The sequence below is a fragment of the Crotalus tigris genome, unplaced genomic scaffold (genome assembly GCF_016545835.1).
Source record: "Crotalus tigris isolate CLP2741 ecotype Arizona unplaced genomic scaffold, ASM1654583v1 scf7180000024345.2110221, whole genome shotgun sequence".
Classification (NCBI taxonomy): Eukaryota; Metazoa; Chordata; class Lepidosauria; order Squamata; family Viperidae; genus Crotalus; species Crotalus tigris.
The window spans coordinates 2,018,814-2,039,373 of NW_024100514.1; the positions used below are offsets into that span (position 1 = coordinate 2,018,814).

Consider the following 20,560-nt stretch of genomic DNA (forward strand, 5'->3'; position numbering starts at 1 on the left):
CTAACATTTATTAATGCTCAAAGCTGTACACATTGACAGCAATGCAAATTCAAAGAGGAAAAGGAGATTTGAACTGAACTGGGTGTCCTATGACCCATCAGCAGCTCCTTGAACAAAGTTACCTCTTTTCCCACACTTGGATTTTGGGTCCAAGACACAGGTCGGCAACCTGCGGATCTGGAGCCACATGCAGCTCTTTGAACCTTCTCCTGCGGCTCCCAGCCTCTTCTGCCATTTGGAGGGGGGGGCACTTGCACTCCCTCCCCTCTCTCTCTCTCTCTCTCTCTCTCTCTCTCTCTCTCTCTCTCTCTCTCTCTGTGTGTGTGTGTGTGTGTGTGTGTGAGAGAGAGAGAGAGAGAGAGAGAGAGAGAGAGAGAGAGAGAGAGAGAGCGCAAAACAGAGTGGCCTCACTGTTCGAGGAGCTGACAAGCTTATTGGGCGGGGCTCCTGCCTTTGCTGCGTCTCTGCAGAAAGCAGTAAGCAGGAAGGGGAGGAGAGAGCCAGCCTGTTGCAGAACAGCTTGAAGCCAGCTTGCCAAGTGAGCAGAAGATCAGAGAGAGGGAGAGAGGGGGGGAGAGAGAAAGAGAGAAAGAGAAAGAGAGAGAGAGCAAAGAGAGGGTGAGAGAGGGTGAGAGAGAAGGAGAGAGAGGGAGGGGGGAGAGGAAAGAGAGAGAGTGAGAGGAAAGAGAGAGAGAAAGAGAGGGAGAGAAAGAGCAAAGAGAGGGAGAGAAAGAGAAAGAGGGGGGAGAGGAAAGAGAGAGAGAGAAGAGAAAGAGGGTGAGGAAAGAGTGAGAGAGGAAAGAGAAAGACAGAGAGAGAGAGAGAGGAAAGGAGAGAGAGAGAGGAGAGAGGAGAGGGGGGGAAGCGCAAGTGCCTCTCTCTCTCTCTCTCTCACACACACACACACACACACACACACACTGGGGGAAGAGGACTGGCAGACCAAGGGCAGAAAGAGAGAGAGGGGGAGGGAGAGAGAAAGAGAGGCAGGGAGAGAGACAGACAGACAGAGAGACCCTTTTGACATCTAAAATAAAGATAACACTGCATATATCCTTTTTTACATTTATTACACACACACACACACACCTATAATAAAGGTAAAAAAGGATATATGCAGTGTCATCTTCATTTTAGATATCAAAAAGGTTTTGCGGCTCCCAGTGTTTTGTTTTCAGTGGGAAACGGGTCCAAGTGGCTCTTTGAGAGTTTTGGGTTGCCTACCCCTGGTCCAGGAGAAGGCATATTTGATTCAAAAAGATCCAGACAGGTTCTATGTCACTTTCTCCCCACATATCAAATCATGTTTGAGTCCAGAATACTGCACAATGCTAATATGTGTATCCAAGGAATACAGGTAGTCCTCGACTTGCAACTATTTGTTTACTGATTATTTGAAGTTACAACAACACTAAAAAAGTGACTTACAACTGATCCTTACAATCATCGCAGTATTCCCATGGTCACGTGATCAAAATTTGGCAGCTGGCATGTATTTGTGACAGTTGCGGTGTCCTGGGGTCACGTGATTGCCATTTGTGATCTTCCCGGCAAAGTCAATGGCGTAAGCCCAATCACTTAACAACCACCTAGGTCAGGGATAGGCAACCTTGGCTCTTTTATGATTCGTCTGGAAGTTGAAGTCCACGAGTCATAAAAGAGCCAAGGTTTATCTACCCCTGACCTAGGTCACTTAACAACTGCAGTGATTTCCTTACCTGTGGCAAAAAAGTTGTAAAATTGGGTGCAGCTCATTGCTTAACAATGGAAATTCTATCTAAACTATGGCACAATTGTGGTTGTAAGTCAAGGATTATCTGTACACATAATCCTCAACTTACAACATTGTCTGGTGACCAAAGTCACAACAGCACTGAAAAGAAGTGACTTATAATTGGTTTTCACGCTTACAACCATTGCAGCATCCCTGTGATTAAGTGATCAAAATCCAGATGCTTGGCAACTGTCCCATATTGATGACCCAGTGTCCTGGGTTCATATAATCATCTTTTGCGACCTTCTGACAATGGGGAAGCCAGGTTCACCTAACAATCATTCTACTAACTTAACAACTGCAATGATTCGCTTAACAACGATGGCAAGAATTTAAAAAATGGCAAAATTTAATTTAACAACTATCTTGCTTAGCAGTGGAAATTTGGGGCCCAACTGTGATCCTAAGTCGCGGACTACCTGTATTTACAATTAGACACATTTTCACTTTGGTATAAGCTGTACAAAGAAACTTTCTAAAAATACAGCCACGTTCTCATCCGTCTTGTTTAGAAAAGGTAAGTGGATCCATAAACCATCTGGCCATTTGACAAAGGAAAGGAAATAAATACCTGCTCAGCTAATTGATGCTTGTGTTCTGCAGACGTCTTTTCCAATTCAGCTATTCTCGTCTGTTGCTGCTGCACTACTGACCGTAAATGTTTTATACAGTTGTGATTCGGCAATTCATCTTTGGGCATTTCCAAGCTGCACAGAGAAGTAACTACAATTGAGTGCCTAGAAAAAAAACTGTTTGGGTGATAAGCAACCAAGAACAGAGGTAAAAGGCTCTACTCTAAGAAAACTGAGCCTGACATTAAAGAGCCTCCCAAGTTATTAGCTGCCAATACTGTGCAATTTGGTTACACCTGATGCATCACAAAAGCCATTTTATACTGAGCTTTGACAAAACGGACCACACAATTATCGCTGCCCTCACTGGCATTTCCAGATCATGCTATCACACGTGATCTTTATTTATCATCAGACAAGCAGAGAACTATGTCACTGCTATGTCACGATCGGACCTACATAAATTTGGCAAATACTCACCCGCATCCCTGTTCACAGGTCACAGGCCGCTTTGGATTGTGTTCGCAGTCATTGAGGTGAGACATCAGGTTGTCGAGCCGCACTACAGCAGTGCAACCAAAAACAGCGTTGTCACAGGTGATTTGCAGCTTAGATAGCATATTACGCATGATCCGAGGAACAGGGCGCAGGTGAGCCACAGTCACAACACTTCGGTCGACAGGACACGTCTGCTGTTGGGAGAACCACTGGGTGATACAGGCATTGCAAAAAGCGTGCTCACAATGAGGCGCCTGTGTAAAGAACAGAACCAAGCATGCCACTTTAGATTACATCGAGTTTGCTGCTCAAGTTGATGTGGGCTCTTAGCTTTCCGTGCAGTTTCTTTCACTGAGTGCTTTTCACTAACAGAATTGGAAACAGGACAGAACATCCATCGATCAATTAATGTGACCAAGCAATCAGGGGCCATACGAAAACACCAGTTCATTCTGGTTGTAACTTACCAGATTCTAATGTAGTGAGAACCTATCAGGAAAAATATATAAAAACCACTCAGCATAATTATTCACCTGCAGGTGTTAATCTCTGTCCTTCACATCAACCCTATTACAGATTACCCTGTATTGTTCCAATTCTGGATTAGTATAAATAAATATGAGAAAAGTCACTTCCTTGTATAGTGCTCCAATATACTCTCAAAATAGAGAAAAATGATTTGATATGCACATCCCAAACATACATCCCCAAACAGATAGTACAAAGTCAAGCCTCTAAATATAGCACAGTTGTCATTCCAGCTCTTTTTCGAGTAAAATTTATTCACACATTAATATACTTCACAAGCTTAGTTCTTTGTCTCACAGCTCTACTTCCAAGTTGTTTGGAGGAAATGAAGATGATTAATTTCTTACAGAATGAATCAGTTTTCTATAGCTAGTCCTCAACTTACAACAGGTCACTAAATATTCAAAATTATGGCAGAGCCCACCAAAGGTATTTACAACCTGGACTTTACTTCTGGTTTTTTGAAATGCCCACGCGTAGCAAAAAATTGCTCTGGCGATCACTTTATGACCATCACAAAAACGAATGTACAAACAGGTCCAGTCTTGTGGTGACCTGCTTTACAACCATCACAACTTATCACAGTAAGGGGCAAGCTCCATTACAGATGCTAAGTTGAGAACCTGAAGTTCTCATACTACTTTCAGTTCTACAATAAGGTTCCTACGGTTTTTTCTTGGGCTGTCTCATATGCAGCATATGTCCCTACACATATGCTGCACGGAGCACTCCTTTGCTAAACTTATACCTTATGCTCCAAAGGAAGCTGCAGAAGAACCACCAGCTGAAAATCAGAAGACTACAAATTTAATAAAGTGACTCTACAATAACAATCTGTCCAAATGTCTGTTTTCCTTTAAAGAAAGAATGCAGCTATATAGCAAGACACTCATAAAACGTAATAATTACATTGGGGTAAGGACACTGTTTTATCACGGCTAAACTACAAATATTACAGAGCAATATTAACTCAAAGCAATATTCTTGTGATTTTAGTCTCCATGCAGTTTTTAGCAGATAAATTTTGACCTGGAACTGCACAGCCGCATTGTTCCCTTTGAGTCTCAACTTCAATCTTCTCTCAAGCACGTGAGCTATCCTTTTTGATAACAGTTATGTAAAGTTGCAACGCCCATCATCCTCAACTGGCTGAATCTGCTTGAAATAATAGTCTGATATATTAACAGGGTTTGATGGAGGAACCTGGTATAAACAATCCTGAGACAGACAGACCAGCGAAATCAACGGTGCAAAAGAAATCTAATAGGATAGTTAAGACATAATTCTGGGATCGAGCAAAACCAAGTCCAATTCAAGAAGCTCACTGGTAAGACTGAGATAATCCCCGTTTTCAGTCCAACCTGCCTCTCAGTGTGGTTGCTAGGAGGAAGAGCTCATATAGGACATATAAAAGCAGCATCGGGTTTCATAATATGATGAAGAAAAGAAAGCAGCATCCTGTGTTTCCATGAACAGGAGAAAATTCTACTGAACTCTTCGTGCAATTCATACAATGAAGAACAAATGTTAAAAATGTCCTAAGCATAACTGGGTTAAATGACCAGAATATTTTCAGAATATTTTTTTTTAGCTGTGAAATTCTGCCTAACCCACTAACATGCTTAATACTTGCTAAATGAAGTATTGGGATGCTGTCATCTACTAATTCTATCAAATTACATTCTTATACTTGCACTATGTAGGTCTTGAATTATGGCTTCACAGTTCATTTTACAGCACTGTCATAAAAACTACCCCTTAGCAAAAAAAAAGAAAGAAAAGATAAGTAAATAACGATACAGAAAGCATCATAAGATAGTAAAAAGAGTCGGATCAAGTTTACAGTATAAAAAAACACATTCTTTTACATAGTTTTTATCTTTTTAAGATTGTAAATCGTCCAGAGTTACCTTATGGTAAGATGAGTGGCCAATACATTTTACAAATAAATAATAAATATTTACATTTAAGTCCCCTTTGCAGGAAGAATTTATTAATAATTCATGAACACAAATGCTCCCTATAATAGCTAGCAATGATTGGACCTCAGCCATTTAATTATTTTTAAATCACCATGTGAGATACAGATTTTTTTTACTTCAGCAGAGCAAAATTAATGTAGTTATTAAAAACTATTTACATTTATGACTTCATTATTTGGCAGCCAATTGTTTATCTTGCATATTAAGGAAAAAGATGCTTCATATGGCATTAAGCTGATGATAGCCAGAAGCGAAGATTAATATATACCATATTTTACAGCGTATAAGACGACTTTCTAAACCATGAAAATCTTCTCAAAAGTCGGGGGTCATCTTATACGCCCAGTCGTCTTATATGCTGGAAAATACGGTACTTACAACCCCCGACAGGAATTCCACATTGCTCATGAATTATGCTGATATATTCAAGTCTATGCTTATGGTAATGGAAATTTTTGTTGTGTCACACTTGATCTTAGCCAAAAGGCCAAGAAGCCAAAACTGTCTCATACCACTCAGTATATTCTTTCCATTAACCTTACAGCACAAGTATTGAATGAACAGATTTTGAAGAATAGGTTAGACTGCATAATACTGCAATAACCAAGGCATTATCTAAAAAAAAATATTTTCACTCATTAATGGAAAATGATCCTAAAGATGCAGTTGAGTTTTCAGCTGCTACAAGAATGAAGTACCCTGCCCTTCAGTGCAAATCACTATGACTTCTACTTTCTTATAAAAATGAGAATAAAGGGTATAAAAATTCAGAAGGAAGGTTGTCCCTTAATGATGATCTGAAAATAGGCCTTATACAGATCAAGCTAGATTTGTGTTCTTCGCAAGTAATGAGAAACTGCTTACTCACAAGTAAACAAACCCCTTTTATTAAACCAGGCAGGAACAATCTTTGTTCATTGGGTAGCCCCAAAGGAAAGTCTTTTCCCCTTCTGAAACAGGGCAAGAAGCGTCTCTGTTCACATAAGAACTCCAGATAACAAGTCTTTCAATGATTAAGGAAGCAGAAACAGTCCCTGTTCACACCAGCTGAGGCAAATTCACTGTCTATTAGTTCCCAGAGGGAGATTCAGTTGGCACCTCAAATATAGAGCAAGTCATCCCGACAAACCTGGGTCTTGGCAAAGGAATCTGACTTGATCGATGTATCCTGGAAAACAAATGGTTATCTACAACAACAGGCCACTCCCAAACCCCTACTACTTATTTCCCAGCCAGGGAGGGGCTGGCTAATGTCTACTTCTTCTTTTCTCTGAGAGCCGGCTTATTGCCTTCCATTGCTCTCCTCTCTACGCATCTGGAACGGGCCCTATCTGTTACTCCCCCTCACTCTGCCTCTCTGCCTGGCCCCGGCTCTGCATCTGATTCTGCTTCCTCATCAGAGCCTTCCAAAGGCTTTGAAGTTGACCCAGGCTCCCCCTCCATCTCTTCCGCCTCCTCATCTGACTCTGCTGCTAGCTCTGCAGGCAGCCGACAGACCACATCGCCATATTTGGTTTTCATAATATATCGAAATATTTAAAAATTACTTTTTAAAACTGATACTAGCTTAACACCCAATTTTAAAAACAATTACCAATTATGTAATAGAGGTTTATTTCTATAGTATTTATTATGCTCCTACACTCTATTTCATCCTGTACTTTGCACTATGTTTGTTAAAGCTAGTTCAATCAGTTACACAGATTCAACATGTAGAAATCCACTTGATTGTGGGATAAAATCTCCATGAAAAATACTCAAACACAATCAAGACCTTTGTGCACTGAGCATTCTTGATACTAAACAGAATATTTACACCAATATCAAATGCGAGTCTGAAAGATATTAACATATTTATCCATGGAAGAGACTGTCTACTTGAGGGCTTTCTGCCTGAGCACCATTTTGGTTCTCACCTCTTTGCAGCCAACTTCTATTGGAGAGAGATCTGCCCACGTCTGCAGATGTCACCAGAGCATTTAAGGATGTTCAATGAAAAAATGCAAATAGATCTGTTCTGCAGGGAAGGGTCCTTGGTGCAGCTTTGAAAAAGTCATTTTGTTTTAGCTTGCCTTCCACTAAGAGACCCCCAAAATAAGTAATTTTAGACAGATATGCAATGTAGATAATTGCTATTTAGCCTCACTCTAAAACCGGGATGGGTAACCTGTAGTTCATTGATGGCGAACCTTTTAGAGACCGAGTGCCCAAAAAACTGGCCCCGCCCCTGCTTCATCCCCTGCCCCGCCCCTGCCCCCCATCCCCTGCCCCGCCTGCCCACAGGGCCACTCACCGCCTCCAGGGCCCGCCACAGATCACCCAGGCAGCCCAGCAGCGCTATTGGCGATCACACCCTCTGCCCACGCCCTGCAGCATCAACTGTGCACGAGGAGTGTGAGGGCAGAGTTTTGTCGACGCTGCCTGGCTGCCACGTCCTTGGCTGCACTGCTCCGTGTGGGCCACGTTCAGGGGCAACTCTCCTTCAGGGGGGCTGCTGCAGAGGAGGGAGTCACAGGGGGAGGCAAGGCTGGGGCAACAGCATGTGTGCCCACAGAGAGGGCTCCGAGTGCCACCTCTGGCACCCGTGCCATAGGTTCGCCACCACTGCTGTAACTCATTGGCTATATGTAGCCTCCAGATCATTGTTATGGAGTTACGGTCTTCTGCTCCCACTTTCAAAATTTGGCTATAACTTCTACAAAATTTAGTAGTGTAATTGTCCAGGTGTAAAAAAAAAAAAGCAAGCAAAATAAGCTTAATGCTTTTATTTTGGGACACAACACGAACAAGAGACCAACATTTTCATCCCTACCTCTTCCAAAAAGCCACATAAGAGCACATTTCTTGGCCAATTCTTTCTCATGCAGAAGTTATATAAGGAGAGCAAGTGGGGTAAGGAATAGTAGTCCCTGCCAGTTCCTGTGCAAAAATAAATTCACCTTCCAGGAATTTTAGCTCTCCTAAAACATGGAGTGATAAATATCAATACAGTCTGTTGTTCAAGTACAGGTAGTCCTCAACTTACAACAGTTCGCTTAGTGACCACTCAAAATTACTACGGCATTGAAAAAAGTTACTTATGACCATTTTTCACACTTATGACCGTTGCAGCATCCCCATGGTCATGTGATCAAAATTCAGATGCCTGGCAACTGACTCACATTTATGACGGTTGCAATGTCCTGAGGTGACGTGATCCCCTTTTGCAACCTTCTATGACAAGCGAAGTCAATGGGGAAGCCAGATTCACTTAACAATCGTGTTACTAACTTAACACCTGCAGTGATTCATCTAACTGTGGCAAGAAAGGTCATAAAACGGGGCAAAATTCACTTAACAACTATTTCATTTAGCAACATAAATTTTGGGCTCAATTGTGGTTGTAATTCCAGGACTACCTGTACAGTATTTATAAGGTCACTGTATTTTGGTTGAATTAATGTTAAGGTTGAATACTGCAGCCACAGAATGATCATATTCACACGGCGTAGTAACGCACAAAGCTTGGTTAGCGTTAAGTATGCCTACAAACACTTTTTCTAGGGCACCACAGCTATCAAACCACCTGTCTGTAGTTTGCTTGCTGTTAAATTATTGTGCTAATAATAGAGATGCAGCTATGGATAGAAGTGCTGTACATCCTGTTTTTAGACAAGTTGCTTAATGTAAACAAACAATATATGAGTGTTTCTATAGCTGTACTATGTGAAAGAGTGGGGGAGGAGGAGTTGGCAAGTTTATTCACATTCACGAAGCCTTACAAATGACTGTATATGTGGTCGTAGTTCTGCCAACAAATGACATTTTTAAACTCGCAAAGCAAGCAAGCTATTCAAAACCATTTAGCTAAATCCATATTTTCAAAAAAACCTTGCCCCCCATCCCCCCAAAAATGAAGAAATAAATCCCTACATTATTGATAAAAAACAGTACTATGCTATATAGCAGGAGTCCCAACCCCCAGTCCGTGAACCAGTACCAGGGCGCGGCACGCCAGCAACTGGTCTACACAAACGAGCAAAGCCCCATCCGTGAGATGCAGGCAGCACATAAAACCATGTCACCTCCGGTCTGTGGAAAAACATCTCTCCACGGAACTGGTCCCTGGTGCCCAAAAGGTTGGGGACCTCTGCTATATAGTAAAAAAAAAAGGTAAAAGTTTCTGCTTTCCAGTGATGACTGACTCTAGGGCATGGTGCTCATCTCCGTTTCTCGGCCGAGGGGGCCAGCATTATTCAAAGGTCATGTGGACAACATGGCTATATGCCAAAGGCGCACGGAACACTATTACCTTCCCCACTGAAGTGGCACCTATTAATCTACTCACATTTGCATGCTTTCAAACTGCTAGGTGGGCAGGAACAGGCCAAGGAACAGGAGTTCACCCCGTTGCACAGTCCTCAAATCTCAAACCTGAGTGGTCACCTTTTCAGCTGACAAACTTAGCATCTTTAACTGCAGTACTTAAGGTTAAACCATTTATCATGGTTGCATGTCGCAAATACATATGTATTTTCCATCTATTCTAGAAATAACCTGGGAGACTTCCCTTGTTTTCTGAAGGGATGTGCAGAGTGGAAAAACTACAGTCAAATCACAAAGTCACTCTATACAAAAAGGCTTGCTCTTTAATCCTTTTAGATCAATTACTATTAACCATTTCATACAAATTAAGTCTTGCAAAATCACATGCTTTTACATTCCAATGGGAGTGATTTAGAAATTGCTTTAAATAACTATTTTATTTCTGGACCTCTAAACATAATACAATGCACTTGACAGGAAGGAAAGTTGCCTCTTGCAGACACAAAAAACAAATGGACATATAGAAAGACAGTTTTATTCAAATTTGCCCAAAAGGAAAGCGATATTAAATTTAAGACATGCACCTTAAGCATAACACATAACCCCATTGTTTGCATCTGTTATTCTCTTCTCAGCAAACTAAATATAACTTTCTTATTGTAAAGGCAAATTAACGAGAAAAACAGTTAAGGCAAGCTTTCCAAAACAGCAAATTCTGTACTGCTTTTCTGTATGGATAGTCGTACCTCAACTTAGAATATGTATTTTTATGAAGGCAGCGGTAAATAGAAACACCTATAAGATTAACTGTTACTTTGCAATATCGTGATAAATTCTTAACATCTTCTTGACCCAGAAAGTTTTATTAGCTTTTTTTGTGTGTATGCTTTTGAATCACTATTGACTCTTGGTGACTGCCTGGATGAGCTCTCATATTTCTTTGCTATAGGTTGAAAATTGTTATTACAGCATTGTATGAATCAACTAAAGCTTATACAGAGGATTACATAATTATGACTTATTTTTGTATAATATCCACAACTTTAATACTTTACATATACACTTATGAACTTATATCAAAACTTTTCAAGAGTAAATAAATATTTTCTCTCTCCCTTATATTAACTTAGCTTTACGTTTTGCTTTGGAAAACTAGTGCTGATAAACTAAATAAGCTTGGCAATGATTAGCAAATTGTGCTGTAATTTTCAAAAAGAAAAATTATTTTTCTGAACAAAAAGTTTAAACCTGGACACTTGGCTGAAGCAGTTGAACCGAAATAGAAGATAATAATTTAAGAGTGTTTAAATTAACATTTAACTACAATATATTTATCATTACATTCATATTCTAGCTTTAATCCAGAAGCTCAAGCAGCATACAAGTGCACCCACCTCCTATTCCCCCTAAAGCCAACAGCTTGTGGGAATAGATTGGGCAGAGAGAGTAACTAGCTCAAAGCTCCACTGTGTGTTTCAATGGCTAAGAGTGGACTACAACTTGGGATGTACCCATTACTGCCGCAACACCTTAATCACCAGACTGTGCTATGTTCCTCTATATGAGTTAGAAGGACTTAATACACAATAGCTACATAAAACCTGTATGCAAAATACATATCTTTACCACCTACCTGCACTGGCTCCTCCAAAACCCCACTACAGATGGGGCAAATAAGATCTTCATCAACATCCCCTTGAAAACGTGCTACATCATACCCCATTTCTCGTCACCGATGCCAAAACACTAGGAAAAAAAAAGCAGGAGGAAGAAAAATTATGCATTTGAATGTTCATGATAAGAAGCTCTAATCATGTATTTCAATATGTTATTTGGGTGGAATCAGTTAGAAATCCTTCGTCTAACCAGGTTGCCTGCTCACTAACCTGATATGGCTGCATGCTAAGCCACAGATTCAAAGAGAAGCTTCAAGCCTCTAAGGAACAGGATGTGGCACAACAGAGAAAGAACAACTTGATGCAGCCCCATTTCTCTAGGATTAATTTTCCAGTTTCACTAGGCCAGGAGTAGGCAACCTTGGCTCTTTTATAACTCGTGGACTTCAACTCCCAGAATTCCTGGGAGCTATTCCTGGGAGTTGCAGTCCACGAGTCATAAAAGAGCCAAGGTTGCCTATCCCTGTACTATTACTACCAGATTAGATACCTCACACTATGTTATTATTCACTTCTTCGCTTGCATTTTTATATACAATAGTCCTTGATTTACATTCATTTAGTGACCGTTCAAAGTTAAAACAGTACTGGAAAAAACTGGCTTATGACCATTTTTCACTTATGATTACCGTAGTATCGTCATGGTCACATATCAAAATTCAGGCGCTTGCCAACTGGCATGTATTTATGACAGCCTGAAGTCATACAATCACCTTTTGTGACCTTCTGACAAACAAAGCCAATAGGGAAGCCAGATTCACTTAACAACCGCGTTGCTAACTTAACAACTGCAGTGATTCCCTTTAACTGTGGCAAGAAAAGCCATAAAATGGGGCAAAACTCACTTAACAACTGTCTTGCTTAGCAATGGAAATTCTGGGTTCAATTGTGAACATAAGTCGAGGACTATCTATATTCCACACTCTTCTATTTCAGCAGGAACCAGAATATACAGGTATCTAGTCCCTAACTTTAGAGCAGTGGTTCTCAACCTGTGGGTCGGGACCCCATTTGGGGTCGAACGACCATTTCACGGGGGTCGCCAAACAAGGCTGTCCGCCATTTTTTCCCCCTTTTCTTTGGCCACGCCCCTGGCACCCGGTGATGTATAAGTGGTTGGGGGTCACCACAACATGGGGAACTGTATTATGGGGTCGCGGCATTAGAAAGGTTGAGAACCACTGCTTTAGAGCAAATGACAGTATAACTACTGAAGGGGGGGGGAGTTCTGGAAATCTGAAACTGTACATTTAATGGTGGATCAAGGTATTTCTTGCTATCACCTTGTTGAAAAAAAGAATTAAATCAAGCCACTTCTAATGTCAGAGTGAAATATACATCTTTGCTCAGGCGACACTACTCCTCAAGTGTATACACAGTATAAATCTTTCCCCTGAATGCTATTCAGAAGAGTTTTTGAGAGTACATTAAAAGTAGACTTTGCTTATTCTCTTAGGACTAACTTGGCGCAACTATCTGCAGACATTTTTTTATTAGTAGTTGGGACATTTTTGAATAGCTTGGGATGATTCATTTAATCCTTTTTTTCCCTAACATCTCAGCAGGATTTATCTTTCTCTGTTCAGTCACCTCTTCCCTTCATCTATGCTGTCCTCCTTCCCTTTCTCTTTCCTTCCTTTCCCAGTGTTCACCATTCTGCCTTTTTCCCTTCTTTTTTCTATGTCTGCTAGGAGAACGTGCATTTATTTGCATGTGCATGATTAGTGTGAGTAAGGAAATTGTTAGTATCTGCAGACATAGAATCAATTCAGTTTATAAAAGGGGTACTTTTCACTTCAGCAATACTGACAGACAATCCTGCAGAAATGGGAGCCATGAGATCACAAAGTAGCAAAACTCAATAGCGGAACTATATATGTATATGTATATGTATATATATCGATTTATAACTATTTTTAATCTATTATTCTGGCCCTGTCCTTTTGAGAAATGTGGCTTCTGGTAAATATATATATACATGTTTGTGGGGGAAGAGAAATTTTCAGGATTCCTCTCAGGTGACACAGGCAACCCCACATATTGTCAAGTCTGGGAAGATAGATATTGCATAATAATTTTTTCCTTTTTCAGTCTTCTTTTTTGTTTGTATGAACGTCATCTTAAATCCTTCTACCTTCCTCTTGGACAAAAAAGTTACTCATCAATATTTGGGACACTTTTCACAAGTTACTTTATATAACAAAAAAGTTAATGTTGAAAAAAAATCAGTTTGAATGGGCAATAGAGAAAAAGACATGTACAATCAGCAACGCCACTGAGCTCTAGAATATACAAATCATAGTCAGTCCATTCTGTCTAGAACAATCTGTTTAAATAGAGGACAGCAGCCATTCAAATTATTCACTACTCACAAGTTTTGCAAAGAACATCTAGATCGGGGTAGGCAACCTTGGCTCTTTGATGACTCGTGGACTTCAACTCCATGCTGGCTTGGAGTTGAATTCTGGGAGTTGAAGTCCACAAGTCATAAAAGAGCCAAGGTTGCCTACCCCTGATTTGAAAGGAAAAGGACACTTGTGGATTTTTTACTGAACTGCAAACCTATATCAATACCAAATCTCAATTTAAAAATGTTCCGATATTAACTATTAGAACTGCCAGGCTGTGCTTGTGTCCTGCCACCCACCGGCATATCCTCCTATACTCCTGCCCAGCCATGCTTGTGTTACAGCAGCCACTTACCTATCTACTAGCCTGCTTGCAAGCCACCCAGGATTTGCAACTTCCTGCCAGCATCCCCACTGATTTTGCTTGTTGGAAGCCAGAAGGAAATTGCAATGAGATCCTTGCTTAATGACGGTAACCAGAGACTGCTGGAATTGCTGTCACTAAATGAATATCTCATTTTACAACTGCATTGCTTAACGATGGGAAAACTAGTCCAAATTACCATTGTTCAGAAAGGAGTATCTGTCATCTTGCAGAAAATGCAACTGCCCTGATGTTTCAAAGAGAGGACTTTCGTTCATACTAGTACACATTCTTTATTTAAATATGCTAAATATATAATTTAGTAGAGATTTTTAAGTGAACAAAAGTTAAACATGAAATAATACAGAAATGAAATTAAGAAAGAAATAAGAGAAAAAATGCAGAAATTTTTAAAAAAGAAAAATATATTTAAAGAAGTAACTTCCGATCTTTATTACAGCAGTTATAAACAAGTTTCGTATCACTCTATCCCCTTTAAGATCGCATTACTTAGTTCACTTCTTGCCATATTCAATTACCCTTTTCAATTGCCAAATCCAGAAATCATCAACTTAGTCTTGTCCATTTTCAACAAAAAGTCCATAAAGGATTCCAGTACTTTATAAAAGTACTTATTGTCTTACTCCTGATCAAGCAGGGCAATTTTATATTATTTTCTTTTACATAGTACTTGATCCAAATTATTTAAACTTTAGCTTAGTGTTGTCTTGTATTCTTCCTGACAAAATGCACAAGTACATTCCTTAATACATTTTTTAACTTTTCGGGGTTTTTTTGTGTTAATTCTGTACAGCTTATATCCACTTCCACTTCCATTGATGGCCAGTTCTTCCCATTCTAAAAATATTTTTAGAGTTTCAACAATCCTCTCCTCACTATTTTCACTAAGTTGTCCTGTAGCTGTTCTTCATTCTCTTTTAAATTTAGTAATATCACATTTTCGAAATGTGTTCTTGTTTCTTGGCTTATTGTTTCTGCTTCATTCATTTTTTTACTGCAGGCTCTTCAAATTTTTTATTCATCTTTTCTGCTGCTGTATTTGATATACCCAAGGACCAAAAATTATTCAAAATTTAATAATAACCATAAATAACTGTCAACTTATTCTGCATGCAAAACAAAATAAACTTGGCGAAGGTCTTATAAAGTGATTTGGTAAGATATAAGAGAGTTCTGAAGGCTTTTTAGTGTAATTAGCCAGATAGTGGAAACATACACGGAAACTATACATGAAAGGCCTTTAACCCTAAAACGTATTTTCACACTGTTTTTAAATTAAAATTAAGGGAAACACTAAATCCTCTTCACTGCAGAAGAATGACATACTCTGATCTCGAAGCAATGTTTGCAAATCTTTAGTTCAATGTGTAATCAAAGTTACTTAGTAACCTCTCCATACTTAAGTAATTAGGTAACTTTATTATGGCTCTAGAGGAAAACCAAAATAGACAATATGCCACAAACATTGCAAAGTAATTTAAATAACCACAAAGAGGATCAGCAAGAAAACATGACATGTCAATTTAGAGACTGTTCACTGGAGTTGGGTGGCCAATAAATTTAAATAAATTAAATTTTGAGAATTACAGCTGGAGGATTTCAAATACTTTATATTTCAAGATATTGATGGATTTTATATTGAAATGCATTCCTAAGAGTTATTTTAGTAATATAAATTGGCAAAACAATTCTAGATCTCCATATCCAAACTGACTTTCCAATTCTAATTTATAACCATCTGCAACAATCTTCATACACCAAATTAAAAAATTAAATTTTACAGAATTACTCTTTTACATAAAATCAGTTTCTTGGCCTCAAAATAGGGAAAAAATGTTCTCCCCCACCCACAACTTGACATTTTAAGCTATTTTACTAGTTTTATGAGTAACACAAATTCACTATCTGATATCTTTTTTCAGATATCAAATTACATCATGTGGTTGTAATTGGCTGACTTAACAAAAAGCTAGTACAGCTGGGTAAAGCTTTTTAACCAGCTCAGCAACAAGATGGAAACGGATTAAAACTGCAGGCTACTCCTTTCAATACAGTGCAGGGATCTTTTAATCATCTATTTGAAACGTTCTATACTTTACAAAACAACATTAATTTCAATTGCTTACTCTGCCTTTAGATGCATAATGCAATATTATAATTGCATATAGAGTATGTTATTACTACTTCGAGTTACTATTTGCAAGTTACAAATATGATTAATCAAATAAAATAATCATTATATAAATAAAATTACTTTGAAAATTAATGTCCATATTTTAATCTATATATTTATATTCAGCCTGGTGTAGTCCACTAAAACTGCCCTTCAAAAGTACTCTGGACAATATAGCAATCTCTAATTCACTCTACCATCTGGCAACTAACAATTTAGCAATTGTGATTATTCAAAATTAGCATTTCTATTTCTCATTGTGTGGTTGTCAGATTTAAGAACTGAACAGCAGAAAAATATATAATAGTTGATCAACACAATGAAATAAACCACATTTACACATCGTTCAGAAGAAATAAAAAGCTAAAAAGAAAACAAAAAGACCCTAAGATATCCTCTACAGCAGTGGTTCTCAACCTTTTTAATGCCACGACCCCCAACCGGTCGTAAGTCAAGGACTACCCAACCGGTCGTAAGTTGAGGACTACCCAACTGGTCGTAAGTCGAGGACTACCCAACCGGTCGTAAGTCAAGGACTTTCCCTGCCTGGGAGCGCCACGCATGCGTGGTGCCATCCCCTGCACCGGCCGAGGCGTAGCTGGCAAGGGGCAGCGACGGCGCAGGACGACCACCGGCTGGGCCACCAGCTGGGCCAGCCCAAGGGAGGTAAGGCACCTGCCGGGCCCCACGTGCCCAGCAACCCTCCCTGTGCCCACCGGCCTCCCACCTCCCACCCCTGGCCCTCTTTTACTTACATTTTTAGTAGTTGCTCAGCAGGGAGGGGTGGAAACTTCCAGACAGCTCGCCTTCGCTGCAGATAACTTGCAGCACTATTTGCAGAATGGGACTTTTGGCGGGCTCAGCAGGGCAGAGACAGCCTGCACAATTCCTATTGGCTTTTGAAAGCCAATAGAATTAGACTCTATTCAAGAGAGCCTATTCTATTGGCTTTCAAAAGCCAATAGAATAAAAGGGAGTAGCACAGCTAAGGAAAAGGGGAAAAAATGGCGGACTGCGTTGTTTGGCAACCCCCATGAAATGGTCGTTCGACCCCAAATGGGGTCGCGACCCATAGGTTGAGAACCGCTGCTCTACAGTAACCAATACCCAGATAAACAGGGATTAACACCAGACAATCAATCAAGCAAAAGACAATACCCTAATCAAGGAACTACCAAGGAGAAAACCACACCCCCACCAACACTGGCAGGGCAAGCTGCTATTTATAAATAAGGAGCAAACCCCACACTCACCAGCACTGATAATGTTACCTAATTGGGTAATGAAACATCTGCAAGCAAACAACCAAGCTCCGAGAGCATCACAGTTCAACCTTAAGCTACATACCGTACAATTCTCTTCTATTGCGAGTTCAGTTCCTAGCAGCTTCATAGTAATGTCTACATACTGTAATTTTCTTGCCAGCAAAAAGACAATAGTTTTTCATTTGCTTTCTTCTGGAATTTTTTAAATTCAGTATTAGGCTAGCTAGAGAGATAATATTCTTTGGAAATTTATGTAACTAGATCCAAGCTTGAATAACATCTGAGCCTAAATAAGAGTAGCTAAGCGTGGATATCTGCTGAGACTTAGCACCCACTTTTCCAGGATACAAAATGAATCTGTTCAGTTAAACACCGGACTTCAACAGAAAATGAGATACACCTATAAAAGCAATTGGTGCATTGACTTCTGAAAGAAACAATTATTTTACCTTCTGTAGCAGAATTTCTTCCTGAATAGCCACAAGACAATGCTGATGTTGCGTTGCTCTTCTGAATTGAACTTTCACCATGGCCCATTTTTCTCTCGCTTCTTACTCAGATTAAGTCATCATTTATCTTAGCAGCCAGACTCTGTGGTCATAAGAGGATAAATAATTTCAGTCTTAACAAAAAGTTAAAAATACAAATTTATACCAGTATGGCATGACGTGTGAATGCCCTACTATTTTTAGCAACAGCAGAGCAGTACAGTACACAAAATTATGTACATTCTTTTCATAATTTGCTCTGTACACAGAATGCAAGAATTAATATTCAGCTCATTTCCACACCCTTAGGCAAAGCATATTATTTGCAACATATTATGTCTGACTTATTTGAAACATTTCACAACAGCGTATGTTTTTAGCCTTCTCTGACACTTAATTTTCCCAATTCTAAGTGTTTACAGCGAGAAGATGCTTCATGTTTAGCTTTGCTCAGAACATACCATAAAAACAATACTTGTTTGGTGCTTTTTTAGTGGCAATAGCTAACAGCAAGAAGATTAAAAATGATCAAAAAAAGTATTCAGTATTCACGAGTTTTCAATTCATAATGTTCTGCTTCAAATACTAATAATGCCTCATTTCATATCAGCAGATATTTTACCCATTTTATTTATTTATTTATTTATGAGACTTATATACCGCTTTAAGTGCAAGCACTCTCTAAGCGGTGTACACCAGTAAGCAATGTATATATATATATATATTTACATTGCCCCCAACAATCTGGGTCCTCATTTTACCTACGCCGGAAGGATGGAAGGCTGAGTCAACCTTGATTTAAATAATCATCTACCATTTTTACCAAAAATTGAAATCACACATAAGAGCTTTTATTTTTAGGTGAAACCCACAATGCCATTCTTGGGTCCAGTTACCCAGAAGGTTCAGAACCTAAGACTAAGTACAGATGCTGGCATAAGAAAATCCCTTATAATTTTTCCCTAGAAATCTAGTATCCCACCATCCTGGGAACACCTAAGATCAGATGCATCACGCAACACATGAAGGAGCCTACAGATTCTATTATGATCAAATGTGCAAATACAAATGTACACAATACTGTACAAAGGAGCAGCAAAGAAACAAGAAAGGGCTTTAAGAGCTGAGAGTTAAACAACAGTTCTTCACCCCTTTCACACTGTAAGGCACTGCAAGCAGAGACTTGCATCACCCCAGTCACAGGCAGGAATTAGATCAGTCAGCCTATCATTTTGAAGACAGTACCAAAAATAGTTTAATTTTTAGAACAGAGATGTTCAGCATATATATCAGGCTACTTCTTACTTCCAGATTTTTATCAAAGTTGTGTCACAATCCCTGTTTATTATATGGGATCATAATAGTTCTGATCAAGCCAAGAGAACGATACATAACCAGAACATTATTATTTGAAATATGATCTTGTTTCTTTGGTTTGGAAAATAGCCTGGGTCTAAAACACATTCCCTTGCTTGTAAACTGCACAACTGAACAAAAGCAGCAACAACCTGCTTTACTCTCATAAACAAGATTTGTTCTCTATTAACATATGCTCCTAAAACGAAGTATGAACAAGCCTTGAAATTTTAGAGCAAATGCTCTCCAGGTTAACTGCTACATTTTACCAGAGTTGTTACCCATCTTAAGCAAGGATTTGTTGTTACTGTACAAGATTCTTCCTCAGATGTTGTTTCATCAAAAAAAGCTCTTAAATACTTTTTTGCCATTGCACTGTTTCAGTTCACCACACATGTCCAAGCATTATTCCTTCACCTGCTCCTGAAGCTAATTTTCCAAACCACCCCCACTGCATAGTTATTCAATAGAAATTTGACCTCCAGAACCTTAGAATGGAAGGGAAACAGAAACACCTCCCAAGAATACACAATTCCCATAACATAATTTATTTGGATTCCTCAAGGTGGCTATTGAATTACTCCCACAAAAGATAGGCTTCAATTTCTCTCTTGATTTTCAGCCTTTAATCAAACTTGCTCTTCTTCACTTGACTATAATTCCCTCAATATCATCAAAGTTCATTACAAAGCCATCTTAACAATTGAACATCCCTAATACCTTTTCTCTCATAAATGTGTTACTGTACCACCCCCAAGCCTACACCATCCAAAGATCAAATCAGTATAATGCTGGTTTTTTTTTTTATTAGTATGTTCATTCAAATCCGGATCTTGAATTTACACATATTTATGAAAAAAAATTTAAACTTTTAAACTGTAAAAGTTTTTTGTTGACTCTAATTTCCTAGGTCATCTGGATCTCGGATGCAGTATCAATTTAAGGATGATCCTCTCTGTCAGCGTATGGACATAGATGGAAACTTGTTTCTCTTTTTTTCCCAATCTATTCCATTTTTCCAAACCTAATCAGTTTCCTTCCTAAAAACCTGCAACCATGAATCATCAATAAGAAAACACCATGATTAACTTAACACAAATCTGATTATTAAACTGGGATTGGCTTCAATGTGTTGGATTGTTTGCAAAAACATTTCAATCATCAAGTCTATCTTTTCCCCCAAAACACTGCTAATCTCTCTCATTAGTAA

At 39.2% G+C, this 20,560-nt stretch overlaps 1 protein-coding gene across 3 annotated transcripts in view; it reads right to left on the reverse strand.

Annotated features, from left to right (window-relative positions):
- The window catches only part of RNF41 (ring finger protein 41), a 33,324-nt gene that overhangs the window by 5,275 nt on the left and 7,489 nt on the right, over window positions 1-20,560 (reverse strand). For all 3 annotated transcript variants that reach the window (XM_039326782.1, XM_039326783.1, XM_039326781.1), the window contains 4 exons: window positions 17,956-18,097; window positions 11,293-11,405; window positions 2,827-3,098; window positions 2,346-2,481 (listed from right to left, as the gene is read on the reverse strand). In XM_039326782.1, coding sequence (XP_039182716.1) covers window positions 2,346-2,481; window positions 2,827-3,098; window positions 11,293-11,382 — 498 coding nt within the window. In that variant the 5' untranslated portion in view covers window positions 11,383-11,405; window positions 17,956-18,097. The remainder of the gene's footprint in view (window positions 1-2,345; window positions 2,482-2,826; window positions 3,099-11,292; window positions 11,406-17,955; window positions 18,098-20,560) is intronic.